This window comes from Schistocerca piceifrons, chromosome 7 (genome assembly GCF_021461385.2).
Source record: "Schistocerca piceifrons isolate TAMUIC-IGC-003096 chromosome 7, iqSchPice1.1, whole genome shotgun sequence".
NCBI classification, from domain to species: Eukaryota; Metazoa; Arthropoda; class Insecta; order Orthoptera; family Acrididae; genus Schistocerca; species Schistocerca piceifrons.
Window position 1 is genome coordinate 174653511 of NC_060144.1, and position 24454 is coordinate 174677964.

Consider the following 24454-nt stretch of genomic DNA (forward strand, 5'->3'; position numbering starts at 1 on the left):
ATTACATGACAAAATTCTACAAATAAATAGTTGTTTGAATAGATAATAGAGGGGTGAGAATTAAAGGGTTTTGTAATTATAACAGAAATATTAGTTCATAGTATTTGGAAAAATATAAAAAAGGCTATAGACAGCTAGAATAAAATGGGTCAAATGGCAGTTCAATATGGCCTGTAACAGCTGTCTGTTGAGTTGGAATAAATTAAGTAGAATTACAATTTGCATCATTGTTGTTGACAGCATCCTTCCAGATTTACTCATAAAACTAGGATCTTTGAGTCTGAGGCATAAATGTATCACCCACTGGACTGTTACAAACATGCACAAGTACTAAATTGAGTTTAATTTTTCACCTTTCCCCCTCAGTTTGGTGTCCACCTGTGTGCCGTGCACCTGTGTTCGATGAGTTAGTGTTTACACAACAGTTTCTACTTTTCATTTTATGATTGTTTATTGACATCACCTTCAGTGCTGTCTAAAAGAGACCAGAGCTTGTTTTTGTTCTCTTGTTTACATTTTAGTGTGTATCATAGTTTTGGTAGTGTAGATCTTCACCACATGCAGTGCCACAGCTGAGTAGCTTGAACATGTAGAACAATGAGTCAGTACTCTGCTGTCTGGCTGTGTGCTGCCCACTTGTGTTGTGTGACCTAGTATTAATGCAGCAGCTCGCATTTTTCACTTTGTGACACTTATTATTAGTCACCCCTGTCAGCCCAGTCAAAAAGACACTGAAGTATGTTTTTGGTTTCTTGTTATCGATTAAAGGTGGACTGTGCCTGTTGTGTATGGATGTAGGGGGAACTGGCCACAAACAGCTGGAAGTTGTGCTGCCTATGGTCGGACAGGTTCCAAGCTGCTGCTCTGGGAAGTGGTGGCATCAGGGCACGCGAGATGATTCCTTTGGCACCATTGCACCCTACAGCTTTATCTGGGGCATGCCACTGCATCTCCCAATTCGCACATCCTAGCCAGTCTACATTGTCTGATGGTGATTGGCAAACAGCAGCAGGTTCACAAATCACTGTGCAGAAGGCGAAAGTGGGTACTGGTCACACAGCTGTTCCTTTTACATATTAAAATTAGATTTTAAGGTAACACCTGCTGCTGAAAGTACATCTGAGCCAGCACGACATCTTGACTGTTGCAACTGGGGCCCATCTTTCAGGGGGTTTTGAGCGATCGCAGAGGGTGGGATGGCTTCTCACTGTGAGCTCCAATGTTTGGCAGACGATGAAGCCTCTCATGAAAATAGTGGGCATGGTGGAAACAAAGCAAATGTCCACTCTGTCTGCCTGCCAGGGAGATGTAGGGGGCGTGTCTCACACAACAAGATGCACACTGGGTGCACACAGCTGCAAACTGTGACTCGTGTAGGCAAGAATCATGTCTGCTGCCTGTGTTCCATGGCCATCCTCAGTTCCTAAAGGTGACTGGCTGTTTTAGTGAAGACAGCTAGACTCGGCTGCAGGATAGAAGTAGAGCTATTGTTTCGCACCATTGTTCCCAGAACCAATCGCGGTCTTATGGTTTGGACAGTGGAAGATCTAAACCAGAGGTCAGAAGATTCTGCGACAGTATAGGATGCAAATTTCTCGACCACCACTATCAGTTAGAGACCTTTAGGGTACTGCTTAATAGGTCAAGCATGAACTTCCGTTAGGTACTAGGTACTAGGGTAGCGCAGCATGTGTATTGTCCATTAAGTGTTTTTAGGATAGACAAATCCCTCCATAAGATGCCTTCTGAGGCCACACAGAGTAGCATTTGTCATAGTAGATCGGAGAAAGAAATGTTAAAACAGTATTAGTTAACTGCAGGAGCGTCTATGGAAAGATCCCGGAACTGATCTCTCTTATAAATGGTAAAAATGCCCACATAGTACTTGAGACAAAAACCTGGCTGAAACCAGAGGTTCATAGCAATAAAATTCTAAATTCAGATAGGAATGTTTATTGCATAGATAGGTTGAAACTGGTGGTGGAGTGTTTACAGCAATAAAATATATGATAATACTAGTCAGAGTAATACAGACTCTGAATGCAAAATAATTTTGATGAAGATAGTGTTAAGGGCGGATCAAATGTGGTCATTGGATGCTTTTATAGACCCCCTACCTCAGCTACAGTTGTGGTGGAACAGTTGAGGGCAAACTTTAAGAATATTCTACATACAGTTTCCTGGTCATGTTATAGTTTTAAACGGAGATTTTAACTTACCAGCTATAGACTAGAAGACACAAGCTATTTCAAAGAGTAGTAGGGACAGAGAATCGAGTGAAACTGTTCCAAGTGCCTTATCCCAAAAAGAAAGAAATTATATCCTACCTGTCAGATTGTTTATGTATACAAAATGTGATGGCAGTTCATTATTCATTTGTGTCCCCTCTCTAATGAAAGCAACAGAAATTTTGAAAAGACTTATGTGATTGCAAAGACTGCAGAAGGCCAATTTATTTATGATACTGATATGAGCCATACAGCACATAGTGTCACTTGTTAGCAGCTTTTAATTAAAGAAACTTCTGCATAAAATTATTACAACTTTCACAAAAACATACCATTTGTTGTATTCTTCTATTGATCCTTTTTGTTATTACAATTTAATGGACACTCCGTACTTCAGCATACTAAGTGCCAGCAAGTACTGTGACAACATGATTAGATTAATGAAGTGAGTACAGAGACATTTAAGCCATCATCCTTCTTATGCTCCGTAAGTGATAGGAATGACTTGCAATACCCCTGGCCAAAACCTTGAAATTATCTTGTACAAGTAGAATATAAGTAGATATGTCTATTTTTTTTCTATGTGGTGACATCAACAGAATACTCAAAAATACACTTCTGTTGCTTATAGTACCTAATAAGAAGAGAAATCTGATCCTTGCATTACTAAGATACGATCTGTGGTGGCATAATGGATGAGTCTATTTTTTATTTATTTGTCCTATGGCTACATCACAAAAATAATATTACAATATACAGGAACTCTGTTGGGTCATCAAGGAAAGTTCTCCGAGAACATGGAGAACACAATATGTGGTGAACAGTCGGCTTTTCAGCACCACATCACAACTCGAATTTTTTTTAAATACCACTTTTGCAAAATGTCTGCACGTCTTCCAGTGCTGGTTCTCGCTCGGTTAAAAGCTGACCAGATCTTGCGTGGCAATTCTAAGCCAGGTGACTTTGTCAATATGTGCGGCATCTTAAGTTGTTATGTCGTGGCACTGATCTGCCATGTATGTCTCCAACACTATTCAGTATTAAATCCTCTGCTAACTACTATTCTTGCCACTTTCAGGGGGTGGTTAATGACGGCGAAGCCTTGCTTTGCTGACACTTGGAATGTTTGTGTAAACAGCAGTGTGAGAATTTTTCTGTAGTTTTTTGTATTCTCGTACAAGAACACTTTCCCGCAGAAGAGGAGGAGGTGGACAGCCAGAAAGTAGGTGTAGGTCTGATTATATCACAAGTATGGTTGAGTTGTGTATCAACAGATGTTGTTTGAGTACTATTCATCCAAGCTGGTGAGCAATATTTTGCAGCTGGGAAGACCATACCCAAAGCTGAAGTATGGAAAGTTGATGCAGGGAATCCTCACAATGGGCCACAGAGTGCCTGGAGTTTGTTATTTTAAGCTTTGATTTTGTCAACTGTTCTTAACCCTAGGACGCCTGGGGGGGGGGGGGGGGGGGTTGTTGAACCCACCATTTTCATATGTCCCCTGCTTTTGCCCAAGTCACTTTCATATTACATATTCCCTTTGAGTTATTGTTTGTTGGCTATTTTATGAAACGTTAGTGTCAATATATTTTATAGAAAATTCCTGCTTTGAAAGAAAAAATAAATAAACTTATTATGGGTCCAACAACCCCCCCCCCCCCCCTTTAGGCTTCCATGCTATAGAAAATTTCCCTTAATAGAATTTCATATTTCTCATCTCACAACAATGCAAGTTGGTTTCTTGTTGGTTGGTATTCTTGATATTCACAACAATCACTTTACTTTCAGAGGAAGTGATTGTTGATGTCACTCAGCTGTTATTTATCTTGTAAACTTGCAGTGAGTTAGTGCAGTTCCCTAGTGTTCACACCCAGACTTAGAAATGACTAAAAGAATACGTGACTCATCTTTAGAAAGAGTTCTGAATGAAATTTTAGGTGAAGATTCTGACTCGGGGAGTGAAAGTGAATATGAGGATGGTGTTATGGAGTATGAATCAGATCGGGAAAGTGATGTGGATGTTAGAGAAGATGAAGATAGCGCAGCTTCAGGCAGTGACCATTAGGATGTTATTGTGGCCAAGTCTGGAAGAAGATACGTAACCACACAGCCTAGAATTCCTCGGAGGTCTGTTGCTAATATAGTAAGAGAGCAGGCAGGAGTAACTCCAGCTGGTGTTTGCCATTCACCTGGAGAAGCCTTGAAGTTACTTCTTACGCCTGACATCATGGATGTTATAGTAAAACATTCAAATGAAGAGGCAGTTAGGCGAAATGTTACTTTGATAATGAGAAAGAATTGTATGCCTTCATAAGAATCCTTATACTTATAGGGGCAAATAAGGACAATTCTGTCAGTGTACACGATCTTTGGTCAGACCTAATGGGTCGGCCAGTTTACAAGGGTATTATGGCAAGAGAACATATCAAGGAACTTATTGCAATCATAAGGTTTGATGACGAAAGTACCCGCCAGCTAAGAAGGGAAGAAGACAAGTTCACAGCAATCCGTGATGTTTTCAACAAAGTGAATGATAGGTTCCCACTAATGTATAAACCATGGGTCCACCTCACCATTGATGAGATGCTCAGCTTGTTTAGAGGGCGTTGCCCCTTCAAAGTTATGTACAATGGTTGAAATTATTACAAGCAGAGGCATGTTCCTCCGTTCCAAAAGTACTTCCGTGTAGCTGTACAAAAAGTAACATGCCTAAATGTTTTGAGCAGTGGAAGAATAGCGAAATAAAGACTGAAAAAGTCACACAATAAAAAATACATAAATATTAAAAAGAAGAAGAGTTCCTAAATGAAACGAGGAGTCACATTATTTTTCTGCAGAGTCAGTACGTCTGATCTCCCATCTCATGAAAATCAAGGTACAGAATAATTTGCTATTTTACTTCACCATACATATGCTTGGAGAGTTTCATTATCCGGGGAGGTGACCTAGTGATCAAAATTAATAACAACAATCAACAATACTTGTTCAATGTCTGGTGCAGACCGTTCGCTATCTCTCATTATATATTCATTTATTGTTGCTTCTTTCTTTCTTTCATTCATTCTTTAAAATAAAATAAAAAGAAAGAAAGAAAGAAAAAGAGAAAGAAAGAGAGAGAGAGAGAGCTGTGGAGCAGTGACCCAATCCTTTTACACGAGTTACTTTTGGAGTGGCTCGTGATCAGTATTTTAGTTACCAGACACTTATTCAGGACTGTAAAGTTTTATAGGCTGCCAGAAATATTTCACAATTTATTAGGGGTTTGCACACAAGAAATATTCTTACCAACTGGTACAGAGAGTACAGGACCAGTGTTAGTCGGACTGTTTAGGATCACACTGGAATTTGTTGAGGCAGATCCAACAGAGTTTGAAGCGTTGACAGCACTGGAGGTAAGCATCTGAAAAGGAAATTTCAGTAATAAGTAAATAACACTCGTACTACACATATACATATATTGTTTACAGATTTAATAAAGTTTTATTTTCTTTGCAGTTGTTTTTAAGACTACATCTTCCATTCTCTGATACCAAAATCTTGACTAAGGCATCACTATTCCAGCATTAATTACAATACTTCAGGCACACCAAACAATAGTCTTTGCCTACTGCTGTGACCATTCTGAGGGGCTCAATATTTACTCATGTTTTCTGTAATAACAAATACTTGTGGACTACTAGCTGGGGAAGTTATTCAACTTTATAGTGTTGGATACAATAGTCAACATGTTTGAACAAAGGTCTTTCGTAACTTCTTGACATTAAAATTGGTTAGTTGTCGAAGTGGTAAAGACACACATGAAGCATGTGACTGCAAATGAGACAGCAAGGTTGCTGAACTACAAGAAACACACAAGAGATAGATGGAAAACAAAGAATAATACAGAGGGATTGTGTAACGAGAAAATTTCTGGACATTATTATCTATAATTGTTTGCAATACATTTATATTGAGGTAAACATATTTTGTGTACTACTTGATGTGCAACTGGTTAAGAACACACTATACTGCCTGGGAATTATCAGAGGGGGACTGAGACACATTTAGGAGACAGTTTTATTCTCCCAATTAGATATTCCTAATCTGTGTATGGCAAATTGTGGACAGAAGACAGTTATGAGAAATGACAGTAACTCCCAATGCAGAACAAGCACTGATCCACAGACCAGCACATGAAAAGAGGTTATTATTGTATTGCTGACTTGATTTTAAGTTTCTCATTGAGTTGACAATACCGTTTTTGTGTGACTGACCAACTGGTATCCTTCAAGTGCTGCAAGTGGTATCTCGTGTGTTAGTTGCCTAGACCCCAAACGTAATGTGTGGTGATATTGTGTTGTTTGACTCCTTTCACCTGCAAAGCCACCCAAGCAACATCCACAGCAATTTTAGTGAAATATGCTTCCCCCTGTGTTTACCTGTTTTGACAGATGAGATGTTGGGTGAGATCTTAATAAATCAAGTACCAGATCCCAAATCTTATTTAAACTAAAATTTCCATACATCCACATGAGTTTTCCCAATATTCTTATTTTGATGAACTTTTAAACCCGAGTACCTTGGAAACTGCACCTCAGTACTGGTTCTCCAGTATCGCATTTCATAACAAGACTTCAGGTAATTACTGGCAACAGCTGCTGTGCTTGGCCGTTTCAGTCAAGTGTGTCACTGAAATTCTTTGTACTTCTCTCAGACTGGTTTGATGATCTAGCTTTAAACAACATATCCTGTCTTTTTATGTAAGTCATATGTTGAAAATTTCTGAACTGTTCAATACCAATATATTATGAAATGTGTTAAACCATCTGTGTATGATTTGAATTTTGTGCCAAAAGGAAATTGCTCTTTTCAAAATACTTCCTCTTTTAGTGAGAACAGTTTGTCGAGATATTGAATAAACAGCAAACAATGTGGAAGTGCAGTAGAAAAACCAGAATCAAATTTTTTTTATCTTTGGATTTGGTCAAGAGCGGTGATTTAAGACATTGCACAACAACTTGTCACATTTATGAGATTTGTTTACATTGAGGTCAACGAAGCGGCAAACGCCCTGGTTGATATCAATGTACTACAACTACAGCCGATGGCATTTTTCTTGCTCAAAAAACATACTGGACAAGCATGACTCTGTTGATAAAACCTTTCATCAACCCTAACTGATGGGGCTCCTGCAATGAATTTTTACAAGTCTGGTGGTGCCGCCTTAGTGAAAAAAGTTGGTATATGACAGGAAATATCAGCGATATTTCTTTCTTACATCTGGCATTTCTCTGGCATGTTTAAAAGAAAGTGAAATGTGTGTAGTCTAAATTAGACTTTTATTGCAGTTGCAAAAGATGATACAAATGTGTCCTATATTACAGAATGTAATTTTTAACACACTACAGATGCCCCTTTTGCAGACTGGAATCCAGAATGCACTGGCACAGTTGAAAGATACCTCCCGAAGGCCAGATGCCTTACACAGAGAAATACTTCACTATCTTAGTGACTATAGCAGACAAAGTATCTTGATGATGATTAATAAGATTTAGCAATACAGAGTTGTCCGTAACCAGTTGACAGGAAATATCATTGTATCACTGTTGAAATCTGGCACAAATTCCCACAATATAGGCAGCTATGGACAGATCAGTTTGATAGTGAGCTTACGTAAACTCATAAAAAGGATTGCCAATCACAGGCTTTGAAATGGTGAAAGTCAGCTTCCTGTTTGCAGATACAAACTGCACAGATTTCAATGGTGGAGATCCACAGTTGACCACCGTTCATGACTGGAGTCAGCTTTTTAGGAGATTTTCACTCTTCATTGACGCCTGGAAGTTGTTCCTTAACTTCAAAGAGGCATACAGCAGTACACGATGACACTACATTTTAGCTATGTTGCATTGGTGTGGCCTCTGTGGCAATATAGAGACTTTTAATTCAAATTTATTATCCCTTCATCATTTTCAAGTTAGCTGGTGGAGCCCTTAGTAATCATCATGTTCAAGGAAATGGGAGTCCAAGGGCCTCTAACTAGAGTACTGCAGAATTTCCGCTATTGCAGTAACAAATGTTCAGATGACCATAAGGGTACAAAGTCATGAGTATAGTTTTTCACCTACAAACTCCCAGGTCATGAACTTCACTAGAATTAGATAAACCTGTCTACATCATAAATCAGGGATGGCCAAGTTTCATAATAGAGAAGGGGGAGGGCAGCCTTCCCCACACACACAAATTGATCGAAACATTTTATCACATTTGCAACATCGTTATCGAGATGTGGGAACTAGACCTCAAGGACAATTTTAACGTAAAAGAATTTTTCTTTCAAAGGGGATTATGTTGCAGATTGACCAGTTGTAAATTTCTTAAAGCCATTATGAATTTTTCAAATTGTGCAATTTCTTTAATGTAAGCACTCTTAGAGAAATGGACGATATTTTTTGTGAGAATTTGTCCCTTCCACAGTGTGATTTTCTTTTTAAATGTAGCCCCATCAAATCAAAAATGAGTTGTTTCTCAGCTTGCAATGTCTTAATGTGGGGAATGTGCAGTCAAGTCCACTTAAAATGCGGCTGTCAGCGAAATAATGTGCACAACTTCAGAAAATTTACTATTTATACCCCCAATTTCATCACTTTCTCCATGCCTGCAAATTTAGCATGAAGTGCTTCTTGTTGAATCCCATCTGCCAGTTATTTTAATTTTTTGAGGTTTCATCATCAACTAAATCTTTATATACTCTCTGCGTGGTGTTTTAATGTCATTCCGTAGCAAATTTACGCTACTCGTAAATTATGCTACTTTATATCACATAACAGATACTGAGAATTCTTATTTTTTTCTTCTGACGTCCCCATCCATTTTTAAAGGCTTGCGAGGATAGTTCACAAGACTGCCTCATTTTATGCAGACAACCACTGGACTTGTGAACTACTTTTATACCCTGGACAAATAGCGAAGGGTAAACAGTGCTGACACCATGATACTGCAAAATTGAAGAAAGTTGTGCCAAATAAAAAATACTGCACAGTAATGCTAAATGAAGTGTTATGCTTTTTGAATACTTCTGAGTAGTACCAGGTAAAGCCAAGCCTCAGCCCGCACATCACACTCGTGTGCAGTTTCTTGCACTTTGGTGACCCTAGATATTATACACTACCCTGCATATTTTGTATTACAAAAATACATATTCAAATTCCACCAAACACAGCATGAAAATATGCAGAAATCTTTCCAAAACGCAGATTATATATGTATATACAGGGTGTCCCATTTATCTTGACCCCCCTAAATAACTGTTTGTCCAAATGCAAATTGCAAAATGTTTCAAACAAATGTTCTTTAGCCATCTGGAGGACATGAATCAGCATGATTGCCTTCATCGTAGCTTTTTTTTTTACAAAGATACGAACAGTGGTATGACTTTTATAAATGACATCCTGTATTTTTTATTTGTTAATTCTTTTCCTCTCCTAAAGACCTATTCAAAAATGTATCACAATGTACCATTCACTGAAACACAATGTTATTAGTTACATAACACAACATTGACGTTGACGCTCCCAGCGCTTAGTGCAGGTACTCTGGATAATGGAACACATCCACGTGCTGACATTGACAGAGGACAAATGTAAACATAAGTAGAATGCACACCCATCATTCCGTTAACCATCGTCAGTTAAAAAGTTGTGCGAGTAGAATGTATGCCAACAAAGAGAAGGTAGAAATGCTACTCATCTATGGGGAATGTAAGTTAGCAGAACAGTAACTGAATACTGTTTTCTTATGTACGGGTAGTTTAGTCCTTTTAAATACTGTGGTATATAGTAGGCATACAGTAAAGGCTGTCCTTCCTACAAACTGCATCGACATAACGTTTCTTTTATTGTTGTTAAAGGTAGGTGAAATGCTACGCACGCAGTGGAACTGTACAGAGAGCAATATCCTGACAAGAAGCCACCTTCCCGATAGATGTTTTCTTGTCTTGTTGCGACACTTCAGGAAACGGGAAGTTTCAAACCACGACAACGCAATCGTCGTAGCACTCGCCCAGACGAAGCTGCCAAAGTTACTATTCTCACTTCCGTTGCTATGAATCCCCATGTCAGCACGACAGCTTGAATATGAGATTGGCATTCCTAAAACTAGTGTACATCGTATTCTAACACTCACCAGTTCCAGCCTTACCGTGTACACCTACATCCAGAATTGCATGGGAATGATTTCCAGAATCCTGTACAGTTATGTGAGTGGGCACAGCAGCAAATTCCCACAACCCAAACTACTTCTCCAATGTTCTATTTACCGATGAATGTTCTTTCTCAAACAAAGGACAGGTAAATACAAGAAACATGCATTATTGGTCCAGTGACAACCCACGATGGCTTAGACAGGTGGAACATCAGTGTCAATGGAGAGTTAACGACTAGTGTGGGATGCTTGGTACTACAACTATTTTCTCTTATTTCATCAATGGTAGTCTAACTGGTACAGCTTATGCCAACTTCCTCAGACACACCTCCTCTTCTAGATGAAGTGCTGCTAAGAAACAGAATGTTTATGTGGTATCAACACAATGGATGTCCAGCAGATAAAGTCTTGCGCGCATATCGTGTACTGAACTGAAGGTATCCTGCCATATGGATTGGTCGAGGAGGAACAGTTACTTGGCCTGCTAGGTCTCCTGATTGAAATCTTCTGGACTTTTTCTTTGGGGATGCATTAAAGACGTTGTGCACGGTGATATTCCAACTTCAGAGGACATGCAGGGACGTATCATGCTTGCTTGTAATTTTCTGCAGCAGGCAACACTGGAAGCAGTAATTAATTCTTTCATTCAACAATTGCACCAGTGTATCGGCGTCCAAGGTCACCACTCTGTGCACCTTTGAATGTTCTACTCCTGGGCAATGGTTCAGGAGAGTCAGCCAATTTTGTGCTATGTTTTTACTTGGTAATGCTTTTCGAACCACCGTTCACAAAACTATCCCGAGACTGTTAGAAATAGATTCGATTTAGCAGTTGCCAGAGAATGCCAGAAAACAAGAATTATTGTGCATGCGCAGCTGCAGTTGTGTAAAAAGCCTGCATGTTTGTATGTATAAGGCACTAAGAGAGCTTACATTACGCCATAAAAGAAACAGGACATCAGAGGATACTCCAAAAGCAACGGGATTTTGTCAGATATTAAGCTTTTCTGTGTGGTTTTTGGGATGTAAATTTTCTTGGAGTACCAGTACTGTACTATCTCATATTTGGTTGATTATTATGGCATAATGCCATACATGGCAGAAGACGAAAACGTGCACTTGAAATTCAGCAAACAGTTAGAACTAGCCAATATTGTGGAATGAAACACTTCGTTTCAAATAAATTGATTGCCTCAGCAGAAAGATTAATAAAAACAAATTTCTTTAGCAAACTGACAAAAATAACTTCATTGTTCAGCAAGGCAATTAATTCTTGACTGCTAATAATTTGGAAATAATAAAAAATCAGAAAACTGAAACTAATAATATATTTTTGCCCTCCGTAAATACAGGAATGTATTACAATTCACTTGATAACTCCCGGCCGCAGAAATACGTTTTGTTTTCAATTGATGTGGGAGCTGTAAACGAAGAGGAAACAGCAAAATCACTTAACTCAAACAGAGGTCAGGTGGCGACTAACCCCTTCCCCACGACAACTTAGAGAACTCTGCGCATGTGCGAATCTGGCAGCTAGGACGCAAAAGAAAATTTTTTCTCATTACCATCTGGCTGCTTGCTGCTTACTGCTCATACAACTAACAGCCACACTTCAAGAAGCGGGAAGTGCGAGAAGGTACTGCTCCATACGCGAGTAAACTGCGCATGCGCATGAGCCAGTCAAACGAATCTAATGTAAACAGTTGTGATGTCACACTCATAGAAAACAATTTATTGTTACTAACAATACCAGAGAAGGAAAGTTGCTACTCACCATACAGCGGAGATGCTGAGTCGTGATAGGTACAATAGAAAGATCCACACAATCATAGCTTTCGGCCATTGAGGCCTTTGTCAGCAGTAGGCACACACGCACATACACACACTCACACAAATGCAACTTGCACACACGTCTGCAGTCTCAGAGAGCTGAAACTACATTGCATGAGGCAGCACCAGTGCATGATGGGAGTGGCGACTGGATGGGGGTAAGGAGGAGGCTGGGGTGGGGAGGGGGAGGGATAGTATGGTGGGAGCGGCGGACAGTGAAATGTTGCAGTTTAGATGGAGGACAGGAGAGAAGGTGAGGAGGGGGGGAAGGGGTAAGTAGCGGAAAGGAGAGAAATAAAAAGAAATTAAAACACTGGGTGTGGCGGTGAAATGAGGCTGTGTAGTGCTGGAATGGGAAGAGGAAGGGGACTGGAGGGCTGAGGACAGTGACTAAGGAAGGTTGAGGCCATGAGGGTTATGGGAATGTAGGATGTATTGCACAATGCAGAAAAGTTAGTGTTGGTGGGAAGGCTCCATATGGAACAGGCTGTGAAGCAGTCATTGAGATGAGGGGTATCATGTTTGGCAGTGTGTTCAGCAACAGGGTGGTCCACTTGTTTTTTGGCCACAGTTTGTCAGTGGCCATTCATGTGGACACACAGTTTGTTGGTTGTCATGCCTACATAGAATGCAGCACAGTGGTTGCAACTTAGCCTGTAAATCACATAACTGGTTACACAGGTAGCCCTGCCTTTGATGGGATAGGTGATGTCAGTGGCCGGACTGGAGTAGGTGGTGGTAGGAGGATGTATGGGACAGGTCTTGCATCTAGGTCTATTACGGGGGTATGAGCCATGAGGTAAGGGATTGGGAGCAGGAGTTGTATAAGGATGGATGAGAATACTGTGTAGGTTCGGTGGATGGCGGAATACCACAGTAGGAGAGGTGGGAAGGATAGTGGGTAGGACATTTCTCATTTCAGGGCATCTACATCTACATGATTACTCCGCAATTCACATTTAAGTGCTTGGCAGAGGGTTCATTGAACCAGAATCATACTATCTCTCTACCATTCCACTCCCGAACAGCGCGCGGGAAAAACAAACGCCTAAACCTTTCTGTTTGAGCTCTGATTTCTCTTATTTTATTTTGATGATCATTCCTACCTATGTAGGTTGGGCTCAACAAAATATCTGCGCATTCGGAAGAGAAAGTTGGTGACTGCAATTTCGTAAATAGATCTCGCCGCAACGAAAAACGTCTTTGCTTTAATGACTTCCATCCCAACTCGCGTATTATATCAGCCACACTCTCTCCCCTATTACGTGATAATACAAAACGAGCTGCCCTTTTTTGCACCCTTTCGATGTTCTCCGTCAATCCCAACTGGTAAGGATCCCACACCGTGCAGCAATATTCTAAAAGAGGACGAACGAGTGTAGTGTAAGCTGTCTCTTTAGTGGACTTGTTACACCTTCTAAGTGTCCTGCCAATGAAATGCAACCTTTGGCTCGCTTTCCCCACAATATTATCTATGTGGTCTTTCCAACTGAAGTTGTTCGTAATTTTAACACCCAGGTATTTCGTTGAATTGACAGCCTTGAGAATTGTACTATTTATCGAGTAATCGAATTCCAACGGATTTCTTTTGGAACTCATGTGGATCACCTCACACTTTTCGTTATTTAGCGTGAACTGCCACCTGCCACACGATACAGCAATCTCTTCTAAATCGCTTTGCAACTGATACTGATCTACGGATGACCTTACTAGACGGTAAATTACAGCATCATCTGCGAACAACCTAAGAGAACTGCTCAGATTGTCACCCAGGTCATTTATATATATCAGGAACAGCAGAGGTCCCAGGACACTTCCCTGGGGAGCACCTGATATCAGTTCAGTTTCACTCGATGATTTGCCGTCTATTACTACGAACTGCGACCTTCCTGGCAGGAAATCACGAATCCAGTCACACAACTGAGACGATACCCCATAGGCCCGCAGCTTGATTAGAAGTCACTTGTGAGGAACGATGTCAAAAGCTTTCCGGAAATCTAGAAATACGGAATCAACTTGAGATCCCCTGTCGATAGCGGCCATTACTTCGTGCGAATAAAGAGCTAGCTGCATTGCACAAGAACGATGTTTTCTGAAACCATGCTGATTACGTATCAATAGATCGTTCCCCTCGAGGTGATTCATAATGTTTGAATACAGTATATGCTCCAAAACCCTACTGCAAACCGACGTCAATGATATAGGTCTGTAGTTCGATGGATTACTCCTACTACCCTTCTTAAACACTGGTGCGACCTGCGCAATTTTCCAATGTGTAGGTACAGATCTATTGGTGAGCGAGCGGTTGTATATGATTGCTAAGTAGGGAGCTATTGTATCAGCGTAATCTGAAAGGAACCTAATCGGTATACAATCTGGACCTGAAGACTTGCCCATATCAAGCGATTTGAGTTGCTTCGCAACCCCTAAGGTATCTACTTCTAAGAAACTCATGCTAACAGCTGTTCGTGTTTCAAATTCTGACATATTCCATTCGTCTTCCCTGGTGAAGGAATTTCGGAAAACTGTGTTCAATAACTCCGCTTTGGCGGCACAGTCGTCGGTAACAGTACCATCGGCACTGTGCAGCGAGGGTATCGACTGCGTCTTGCCGCTTGTGTACTTTACATACGACCAGAATTTCTTCGAATTTTCTACCAAATTTAGAGACAATGTTTCGTTGTGCAAGCTATCACAGGCATCTCGCATTGAAGTCCGTGACAAATTTCGCGCGTCTGTAAATTTTAGCCAATCTTCGGGATCTTGCGTTCTTCTGAACTTCACATGCTTTTTCAGTTGCCTCTGCAACAGCATTCGGACCTGTTTTGTGTACCATGGAGGATCAGTTCCATCTCTTACCAATTTATGAGGTATGAATCTCTCAACTGCTGTTGCTACTATGAGAGGTAATTGAAACCCTGGCGGAGAATTTAATTCAGTTGCTCCAGTGCCGGATGGTACTGAGTTACGAGGGGAATGCTCCTCTGTGGCTGGACTGTGGGGCTTTGGGAGCTGGTGGGATACTGGAAAGATAAGGCACGGAAGATTTGTTTTTGCACAAGGATGGGACGATAATGACGGTTGGTGAAGGCTTCAGTGAGACTCTCAGTATATTTAGAGAAGGACTGATCGTCACTGCACATTCTACGACCACAGGTGGCTAGGCTGTATGGGAGGAACTTCTTGGTACAGAATGGGTGCCAGCTGTTGAAGTGGAGGTATTGCTGGTAGTTAGTAGGTTTGTTACTAAGTATTACGTAGTCTTTGTCCTAAGGCCTTTGACATATTTTTCCTGTTTGCAAAACTTATGCGTGCACGGTGTTTTGTTGTTATTGGATGGGTAGATCATGTAACTAATGAGGAGGTAATGAATAGAACTGGGGAGAAGAGGAATCAAGGGATCACCAATTTAGAACTGGGGGGAGGTGTGGAGGGTAAAAATCATAGAGGGAGACCAAGAGATGAATACACTAAGCAGATTCAGAAGGACGTACGTTGCAGTAGTTACTTGGAGATGAAGAAGCTTGCACAGCATAGAGTAGCATGGAGAGCTGCATAAATGCAGTCTCTGGACTGAAGACCACAACAACAGCAGCAGCAGCAGCAGATGGAAACAATAAAACTTTAACTAACTAATTTGTGAAGTAGTTTATTAAAAACAAAACTTGTAGTGAAACACACATATCTGCTCCACACAGCCATAGTTATTTATAAACTAGTTGTAATTGTGAACTTGCACTACCTTTGAATAATACAAACATGTGATATTAAAACTATCTGAAAGGAAGTCAGAATAATGGCAAAAGCACAACTTACTGTACTCAAGAAGCACAGAACAGTTCGAAAAATGCAGTAAAAGAACTAGTCCAAGCTGCACTACTAATCTTCCGAAGTGTGGGGAATAGACTGGCCCCGTTTACGAATGGTTCAAACTCCGTCGCAACAGCAGCTGAGCAACAGAAACAGGATGGAAGTTGGAAACCTTTTAGGAAAAAGTTTTTCCTTGACCAGAAGGATTGGTGAACTTACAGCAAGGAATTTCTCCATATTTATTGCGTGTTAAAATATTTCAAATATCTACTCTGAAAGGAGCAGATTTTCTGTGTACAAATATCATATCCCAGCAACTTTTTGATTAAAACAGAAGAATGAGAAGACTTCATCACTGCAACTCTGTTATATTCAGGACATTTCTCAATTCACAACTGATTTGAGTCATATATTTGGCACAAAAAGCATAGTGGCTGGAAGAATTAGAGATGACATAGAATGATGAAATACCTATCTCAAAAAGAAGAAGGAGAAGAACTTCGAAATCACAAATGAAATTGCAGCACTCCACTGAAATTTAAGCAATTTACTGCTCCTGATGGATTAGGACCGTGGTGTGAGGTGTTAACTGAGCCAAGGATCACAATGCTGATGCATTATCACGACCTAGTACAGTATAACTCCACTTTTATGTTCCCCACTTCTGTCAAATTTCCTGTGTCCACAACATTAATTCGCACCCGGTTTTGTGTCATCATATTTACAATTTTCCCATGATTTACGATTTATAAAAAAATGTTTGTGGAGAAAAAACTGACATAAAATGATGCTGGAATGATGTTGTTTGTCGAGCAGTGTTTACAGACATTACGTGATTAAGTTTCTTGACACCAGGGCATTCTGCTCAGTGGGTATGGAGCAGTAAACATGTAAAAGTTAGAACAATTTGTACTGTATATCCTGCCACTGCCAAGCTCTACTCGGCTTAGTGGCTGATGGGAGTAACTAGCATAGGATTTTGTAAACCGGTCTCTCAATACCGCTTATGGGTGGTCAAGGTTCATTCAAATAAAGATATCATGATCAATCATAACCATTTCCAAACTGTCCCTACTGCGCATGTGCAATTTCATGATTGTTGTGATCGTCACATTTTTGTTTTGTCGTTTGATCACTTGTGGAACTAGTTGAAACCTTCACTTACTTTGCGTTACTCATATGTTTTGGTTTAAACACAGTGCCAAATACGTATTTTTTTATGCTGGGCAAAACGTGTTTCGGGAATTTACTCTCATTGACAGGTGCAGTATTTATGTATGTCTTTTTTTTTTACGTTACACAAACAAAGAATGTAAGTGATACTTTGCATGTGTGTTGGGTTTATCTACGTAACTGAGGAGGCACAATACCTGATAACTTCAAAAAGATGAATACTGTGCAAGAAATTCATCTGTGCAAGAGATGCAGAACACAGATGCAAACGCCATGCAAAATACTTATGTAAATACTTGTACTTGACAACGAGAAAAATTCTTTTAACGCGTCGAGCTAAGCATGAAAAAATATGTAACTGGTGCAGTGTTTCATTATTTAAATAATAAACGACAGCAGCAGGCTTGCCAAAAACATCGATTATGGTGTATGAAACTGAGTCAAATGTCTCTACTGCCCAGACAGTTATCTGTTACCATTACATCAGCAGTTTTTATTAGAAAATAAAAAAACTCCTGACAAGTGTTTCGATGCCTATTATGTACATATACATAAAGTGTGAAAATGGAGTGGGGGTATCCTACACTTAACTTTTACAGCTTAAAACGGTATTTCCCACATTTTACATTTTTCTGAATTTTACACCTTTTTTTTAAGTCTCTTGAAAAGTGTAAAGGCAGGGTTTCACTGTATTTCCAGGTGAGAAATCTTCAGCAAAGCCCATCTTTGCAATTTGTCTGGTCAAACTTAAAGAATGACATGAAAAAATGGCCTATGGCATGGGCAATTTACCAGCAGAATAAAATTATGGTGTTTACTATATCATGTGCTGGAAAATTCCCCATAATTTATGAACATTTTCCAGAGGCACTTTTTGACTTTGTGGGTCCCTACCACATCATCACACACCAAGTTGTTTAACTTGTATACACACATTCAACAGCTTGACGTGAGTTATCCCCCTTTACAACATTGAAGTTGAGCCAGTGGCAATAGCATTTTCCAGTTTTTGTGTTGGTAGATTCGAAACACTGAACACACAACAACAAATCGCTATGCTTCACCAAAATCGAGTAATATATTACACACAATATCACTTATTCTCCTCCACTCCTTCTGGAGGGAAAGGAATTTTACGGTGGCAGAAATATTGTTCGATTCTACACTGGAGGCACCACAGACTCCTTCCTTCAACCTCTTATCAATACAAATTAATAAGTTTAGTGACAGTGACAACTACAAAGCATGTGGGTAATGTAATTCAGTATCTAATGTGATCATTACATGTTTAGTTCAAACAACAGTCTGGGAATGTACACATTTTCCATATTTCAATGGGAGGAAGTAGCCAATTAATTTATAACGTATAGTACGAAGGCAATGACAGTACAATACATGACTTATGACACTAGGAGTTGGGGAGGTCTGGACCAGTGACTGCAATGTGGTGCACAGAACTGTAATAAAAGAGTACTGAGATAATAAAAAATCACATCTGAAATATTTCCCCAATTAATGAATTTTGCATCTCCATCTGGTAGTCACTGTTATGTGTCTAACATCCTGTTGGAAATTTATAAACAGTTAGCTGAGTAAGGAATGGGATTCTATATACAGATTGCTTATCATAGGAACCGTATGACTAAACTGAATAAATTTCAATAATTCGGGGGCAGGAGGGGGGGGGGGGGGGGGTACAGCAGATCGCTTTGAAAATTTTATTTATTCTAATGAGCAGTTTCAACTAGCAATTAAATTTATGAGATTGTATAAAACATGATACCTGAATCAAAAAAAGAGTAGTCACAATGAAAGTTCACAGTAAAAACTATAGTCCACATTTAACAGTAGGAACTGTCAGTCCCAATAACTGGTTGGTTAAGTCAGTTTGAAGGTCAGAGGAAGGTAACAGCAAACAACCTAAACAACAGGATTGTGTCTACTAAAGCACTGTGGTGTTCAAACCAAACTTTGAATTGATGGCAGCTTTGCTTTACAAAAGTAAATGTAAGAAAATGCATTTTGCACACATCAAAAGTGGATATTGGGTTTTCGTCGGAGCATGATATAGGCAGATGCTGTTCATTCACATGCCATGAAGTAACAATACTTTCAACAAAATTACAATAAAGATACAATGTTACTGTTAATGAGTGTACGCAAATCATCGGTCTCATTGGATTGGGGAAGGAAGTCGGCTATGCCCTTTCAAAGGAACCATCTTGGAATTTGCCTGAAGCAATTAGGGAAATCACAGAAAACCTAAATCAGGATGGCCAGACACAGGTTTGAACCTTCGTCCTCCCGAATATGATTCCAGTGTTTGTTTGTTTTGTTTTGTTATAGGTCACAAAAAGCAACTGGGGTCATATGTGCCCAAGTCAAAACTATAGAACACGAACACAGTCCCAATGGACAGAATAGGAGACAGCTAAAAACAGGCATGTGGAAAAGGGAGCTAATAAAACACCATACAAAAACAGAGGTCCAAAATTAAAAATTAAATGGCCTTCACAATATTGCTTTGGCAGATACAAAGTAAAATGCGATCGACAGCCCGTGCGTCATTCACTAAAACAGCTGATAAATCAGATGACAAACCCAAGCTGGAATGTAAAAAAAAGGGCATTCCAGCAGGAAGAGGTGGACAGTTAAAATTTGGGCGCAATGTGTACAAAGTGATCGGATAGCACCACTGAGCAAATAACGATGACTAAGAAGGTAGTGCCCAATACGCAGCTGAGTTAAAATAATCTCCTCCCAGCGGGAGGGACGAGAGGAGGTCGTCCAAGGTGCCGGGAGAGGCTTAATAGGCCAAAGCTTATTCCCATGGAGGGAGGACCATTGGCAATGCCAAAGGGATACCACCTCCCGACAGATAGCAATGCAGAGATCATCGGAGGGAATACAGGTACTCGCAAGCTGAGGTACGAGAACTGCAGCCTTGGCAGCAGTGTCAGCAACCTTGTTTCCTGGCAGACCGACATGACCAGGGACCCACAGAAACATGACACTGACTCCACCAAGAGTGAGCAAGTGACAGTTTTCCAGGACCCACTGCACTAAGGGATGAGCAGTGTACAGCGCACAGAGACTTTGGAAGGTGCTGCGTGAGTATGAGCAGAGGACACAATTGGGATGTCTGAGTCGGTGGATGTATTCTGTGGCCTGATACAAGGCGAACAGCTCGGCTGTAAATACTGAGGAGTGTGCCGGCAGCTAATAGATAAAGACACAGGTGCCAATGACAAAGGCACACCCAATCCCACAGTCAGTCCGAGAGACATCAGTGTATACAAAGGTACCATCACGGATCCATGCGAAGGACATGAAACTCGAGGCAATAGACCGAGGCTGGAGCATTGTCCTTAGGAAGCAAATGAAGGCTGCCAGGTAAGATCCATGGGAGGACCAAGAGTGTTTCCTACCGAGAACAAGCCCCAGGAATTTCATAGTGTCAACGAACGGAAGGGCAACAAGCCCAAGTTGTAGAGATGGTGGGAGAAACCATTTGCGCCTCCAGAAATTCATACAGATAGTGTTGTCAGTGGAAAAGCGAAAGCCATTGTTGATGTTCCAGGAGTGAAGATGAACAAGATGGTGCTGAAGACACCGCTCAGTGAGGCAGGTCCGTGAGGAACTGCAATAGATGGCAAAATCATCGACAAAAAGGGAGCCGGAGACGCCTGGCGGGAGACAGGTTAATGGCGATAACAAAGAGGATGACACTCACGACGGAACCCTGAGGCACACCATTTCCCTGGATATAGATGTCTGACAAGACAGAACCCACATGTATCTTGAAAACTCGGTCTTGTAAAAATGCCCGAAGAAAGCAGGGCACGTGCCCATGGGAGCCCCACGTGTAAAGAGTACAGAAGATACCAGCTCTCCAGCAGGTGTCGTAGGCCTTCTGCAAATCGAAAAATATGGCCACAGTCTGGGATTTCCGCAGAAAACCATTCATGACATGGGTGGACAAAGTAATGAGATGGTAAATTGCAGAACAGCGCGCTCGAAATCCACACTGTGCATTCGTTAGTAGATGGCAAGACTAAAGCTACCACACCAGCCGGCCATGAATCATATGTTCCATCACCATGCAAATGCAGCTCGTAAGAGAGAGGGGGCGGTAGCTAGAAGGAAGGTTTTTGTCCTTACCGGTCTTAGGTATGGATATGACAGAGGCTTCATGCCAGCGTCCACGAAACGTGCCCTCAGCCAAGATGCGGTTGTATGTGTTAGGCAGAAAGTGCTTGCCCCAAGAGAGGTGCTGCAAATGCAACATCTGAATGTGGATGGCGTCTGGCCCTGGGGCGGAGGATCGGGATGAACTGAGAGCATGATCTAGCTCCCTCATAATAAAGGTGGCATTGTATCGCCTGACCCTCCTCCACTCGTTTCCGATGGATGAAGGAAGGGTGATAGTGGGAAGAGCTCGAAACTTCCGCAGAATGGTGGCCCAAGGTTGGAGATAGCAATAAGGTCGACAATGACATCATCAGCTACTGTCAAGCCAGAAATTGGGCAATGGATCTTGGTTCCATAGAGCTGTCCGCCACATGACAGAGGAAGGTGTGGAACTGTTAAAGGAACTAGTGAACGAAATCCAGCTAGTTCTTTTGCTATCCCGAAGAACTCAACGACAACACTTTGCACGCATCTTTTTATAATGAATGCAGTTTTCCAGCATAGGGTGGTGATTAAAAACGCGGAGAGCACAACTCTGCGCAAGATGCATCGCGGCATGCCTCAGTCCACCAAGTGACTGGGACACAATGTGGTAAAGAGGAATTGTGAGGAATGGAACGTTCTGCAGCAGTAAGGATAACATTGATGAGATAATCCACATGGTCATCATAACTGGGGAAACATTCTTTGAAGGTCGCAAGAGAGGAGTAATGCTGCCAGTCAGCCTAAGTAAGCTGCTATTTGGGCATGCATGTGGAAGGGATAGCAGTCAGCAGACTGAGGGCACACGGGAAATGGTCGCTCAAGTAGGCATCAGAAAGAACGGACCACTCAAGACGATGGGCAAGCTGGTCAGTGCAAAAGGATAGGTCCAAATGGGAATAGGTGAGCAAGGAGTCGGAAAGGAAAATGGGTGCTCCCGTGTTAAGGCAGAAGAGGTTAAGAAGGTCAGCCAAGAGGGCACCTCTCTGACATGTCTTGGGAGAACCCCAAAGGGGATGATGTGCACTGAAGTCACTGAGTAGCAAAAACAGGGTGGGGTGGGGGAGGAAGCTGAAGAAAGTCTGCCCTGGCGACAGCGAATGACGGAGGGACATATATGGTACAGAGGGAAAAAGTCAGGCAGGGAAGGAAAAGGCGAACTGCAACAGCTTGAAAACATGTAGTCAGGGAGATGGGTTGACTATGAAGGTCATCCCTTATGAGCAGCATGACGCCCCCAAGAGATGGAATGCCGACCTCAGGGGGAAGGTAAGTAATGTGAAAGCTCAAAGCGGTCGTGAAGGCACAATTTCGTTTCCTGAAGGCAGAGTCCAAGGGGATGCTGCAATGTGAGACCGAAGGCCGCGAACATTCCACTGGAGGACAGTCATGAGGACGAAGAGACGTAGGGTGTCAACTCAGTGGCTGCCGAGTGACAGCCGGTGTAGAGTTGCTACTACAGGGTACAGAAGCAGCAGGATCCTGCTTGCTTCATGGGGTCCGCAGAAGCATCAGTGTGCTTGTGCGGTCGGTCTGTAGAGTCCAACACTGAAAAACAGTCAAATGGTGCGCACCAGCGAGACAGAGGCCGATCGGGCTAAGGAGCCAAGAGGCGAACCATTGAGCAGGATCTTCGAGTTGGTGAAGGAGAAGACTGTTTGTCTTTAGTGGACTTCTTCGAGCCCTTCTGGTTAGAGGAAGACTTGGGTAATTTTTGGCTGGAGGGACGGAGGAAGTCTTCATGAGAGTACTCCTGTATTTCCCTGCCTGCTGGTTGTGTAGTGAGTGGCTTTGCCCCTTGAGGAAAGAGTTTGACGGTTTGTTGCACAACGGGACAGGGGGACAGTGACGCTACCTTGACACTGGCCGATTTCACAACCTCAGAGCCGAATTTGTGGTCACATGTCTGCATGGCCATGTCCTTCATGGAGCAACAGGTAATAACAACAAAACTTTAGATGCCCGACGGGAGAACACAGGGTTTGCGACTAGCCAGTAACATGTGAACAACTGAGTAAGGAACCTTTTCCTTTACCTAGATCTCTTGGACAGCCCGCTCAGTAAGATACACGGGACAAACCAGAGGGCCGCCACTGCATTTGATACAGCGGGGAGAAGGAGGAGGGCATTTGCCCTCGTGTGCATCCCTGCCACAGGTTACATATTTGGCTGGGTGTCGACAAGATGTTCGAGTATGCTTGAAACAATGACCCTGGCAGCAGTGCATTGGATTCGGAATGTACAGTCGGACTGTGATAATTTCGTAGCCTGCTTTGATCTTGGACAGCAGCACCACCCTATCAAAGGTGAGGAAAAGAGTGCGGGTGGGCACCAAGGAGGAATCGATCATTTTCATTACACGATGGACGACAATGACACACTGATCAGAGAGGTAAGATTGTATTTCAGCCTTGGTTAGACCATCAAGCAGCCAGGTGTAAATTACACAACAGGAAGAATTCAAAGTTCTATGTGCCTTCACACAAACAGGGTAGCCGTGGAGAAGCGAGGCAGCAAACAGTTCTTGCATTTGAGAATCAGATGCCATCTAAGAGCAGGATTTCATAGGGCCAGCAATTGTATCAACACCTTTCTGGATAATAAACGGATTGACCATGGCAAAGGACTGACCGTCTTCTGTACGTGTGACCACAAGGAACCGCAGAGCAGCGGAAAGGATCTTCGAATCATTAGCCTCATTACGTTTACGTTTTGTCGACGTCAATGGGGAGGATGACTGACTCATCCCCTATGACTACCAGCGTCTCCAATGGTGCATTCCTTCCAAGTGGGGGGCCCCTTAACAAGGGGCAAACCCGTCTTAGGTGACAGGTCACACCTCCCTAACACCTGACGGAGGGACCAATCGGCAATTTGGGAAGGTTGCAGCTCAGGCAATCACCCCCATCATTCCCCAAATCCCTGAACATGCAAACTAACTTTACATCCACAGAAAGAATCTCAGTCCACCATCTAAAAACTGATCTTGACCTTACAATCCTACCTCTGGAAAGGCTCCATCACTGAGTTTTTGGACCAAGAGGATTACCTGACTGAAGG

General features: G+C 41.8%; 1 protein-coding gene across 2 annotated transcripts in view; it reads right to left on the minus strand.

The window, feature by feature from the left end:
* Window positions 1-24454, minus strand: part of LOC124805206 (putative mediator of RNA polymerase II transcription subunit 26) — a 289089-nt gene that overhangs the window by 106525 nt on the left and 158110 nt on the right. For both annotated transcript variants that reach the window (XM_047265702.1, XM_047265703.1), the window contains one exon: window positions 5514-5628. In XM_047265702.1, coding sequence (XP_047121658.1) covers window positions 5514-5628 — 115 coding nt within the window. The remainder of the gene's footprint in view (window positions 1-5513; window positions 5629-24454) is intronic.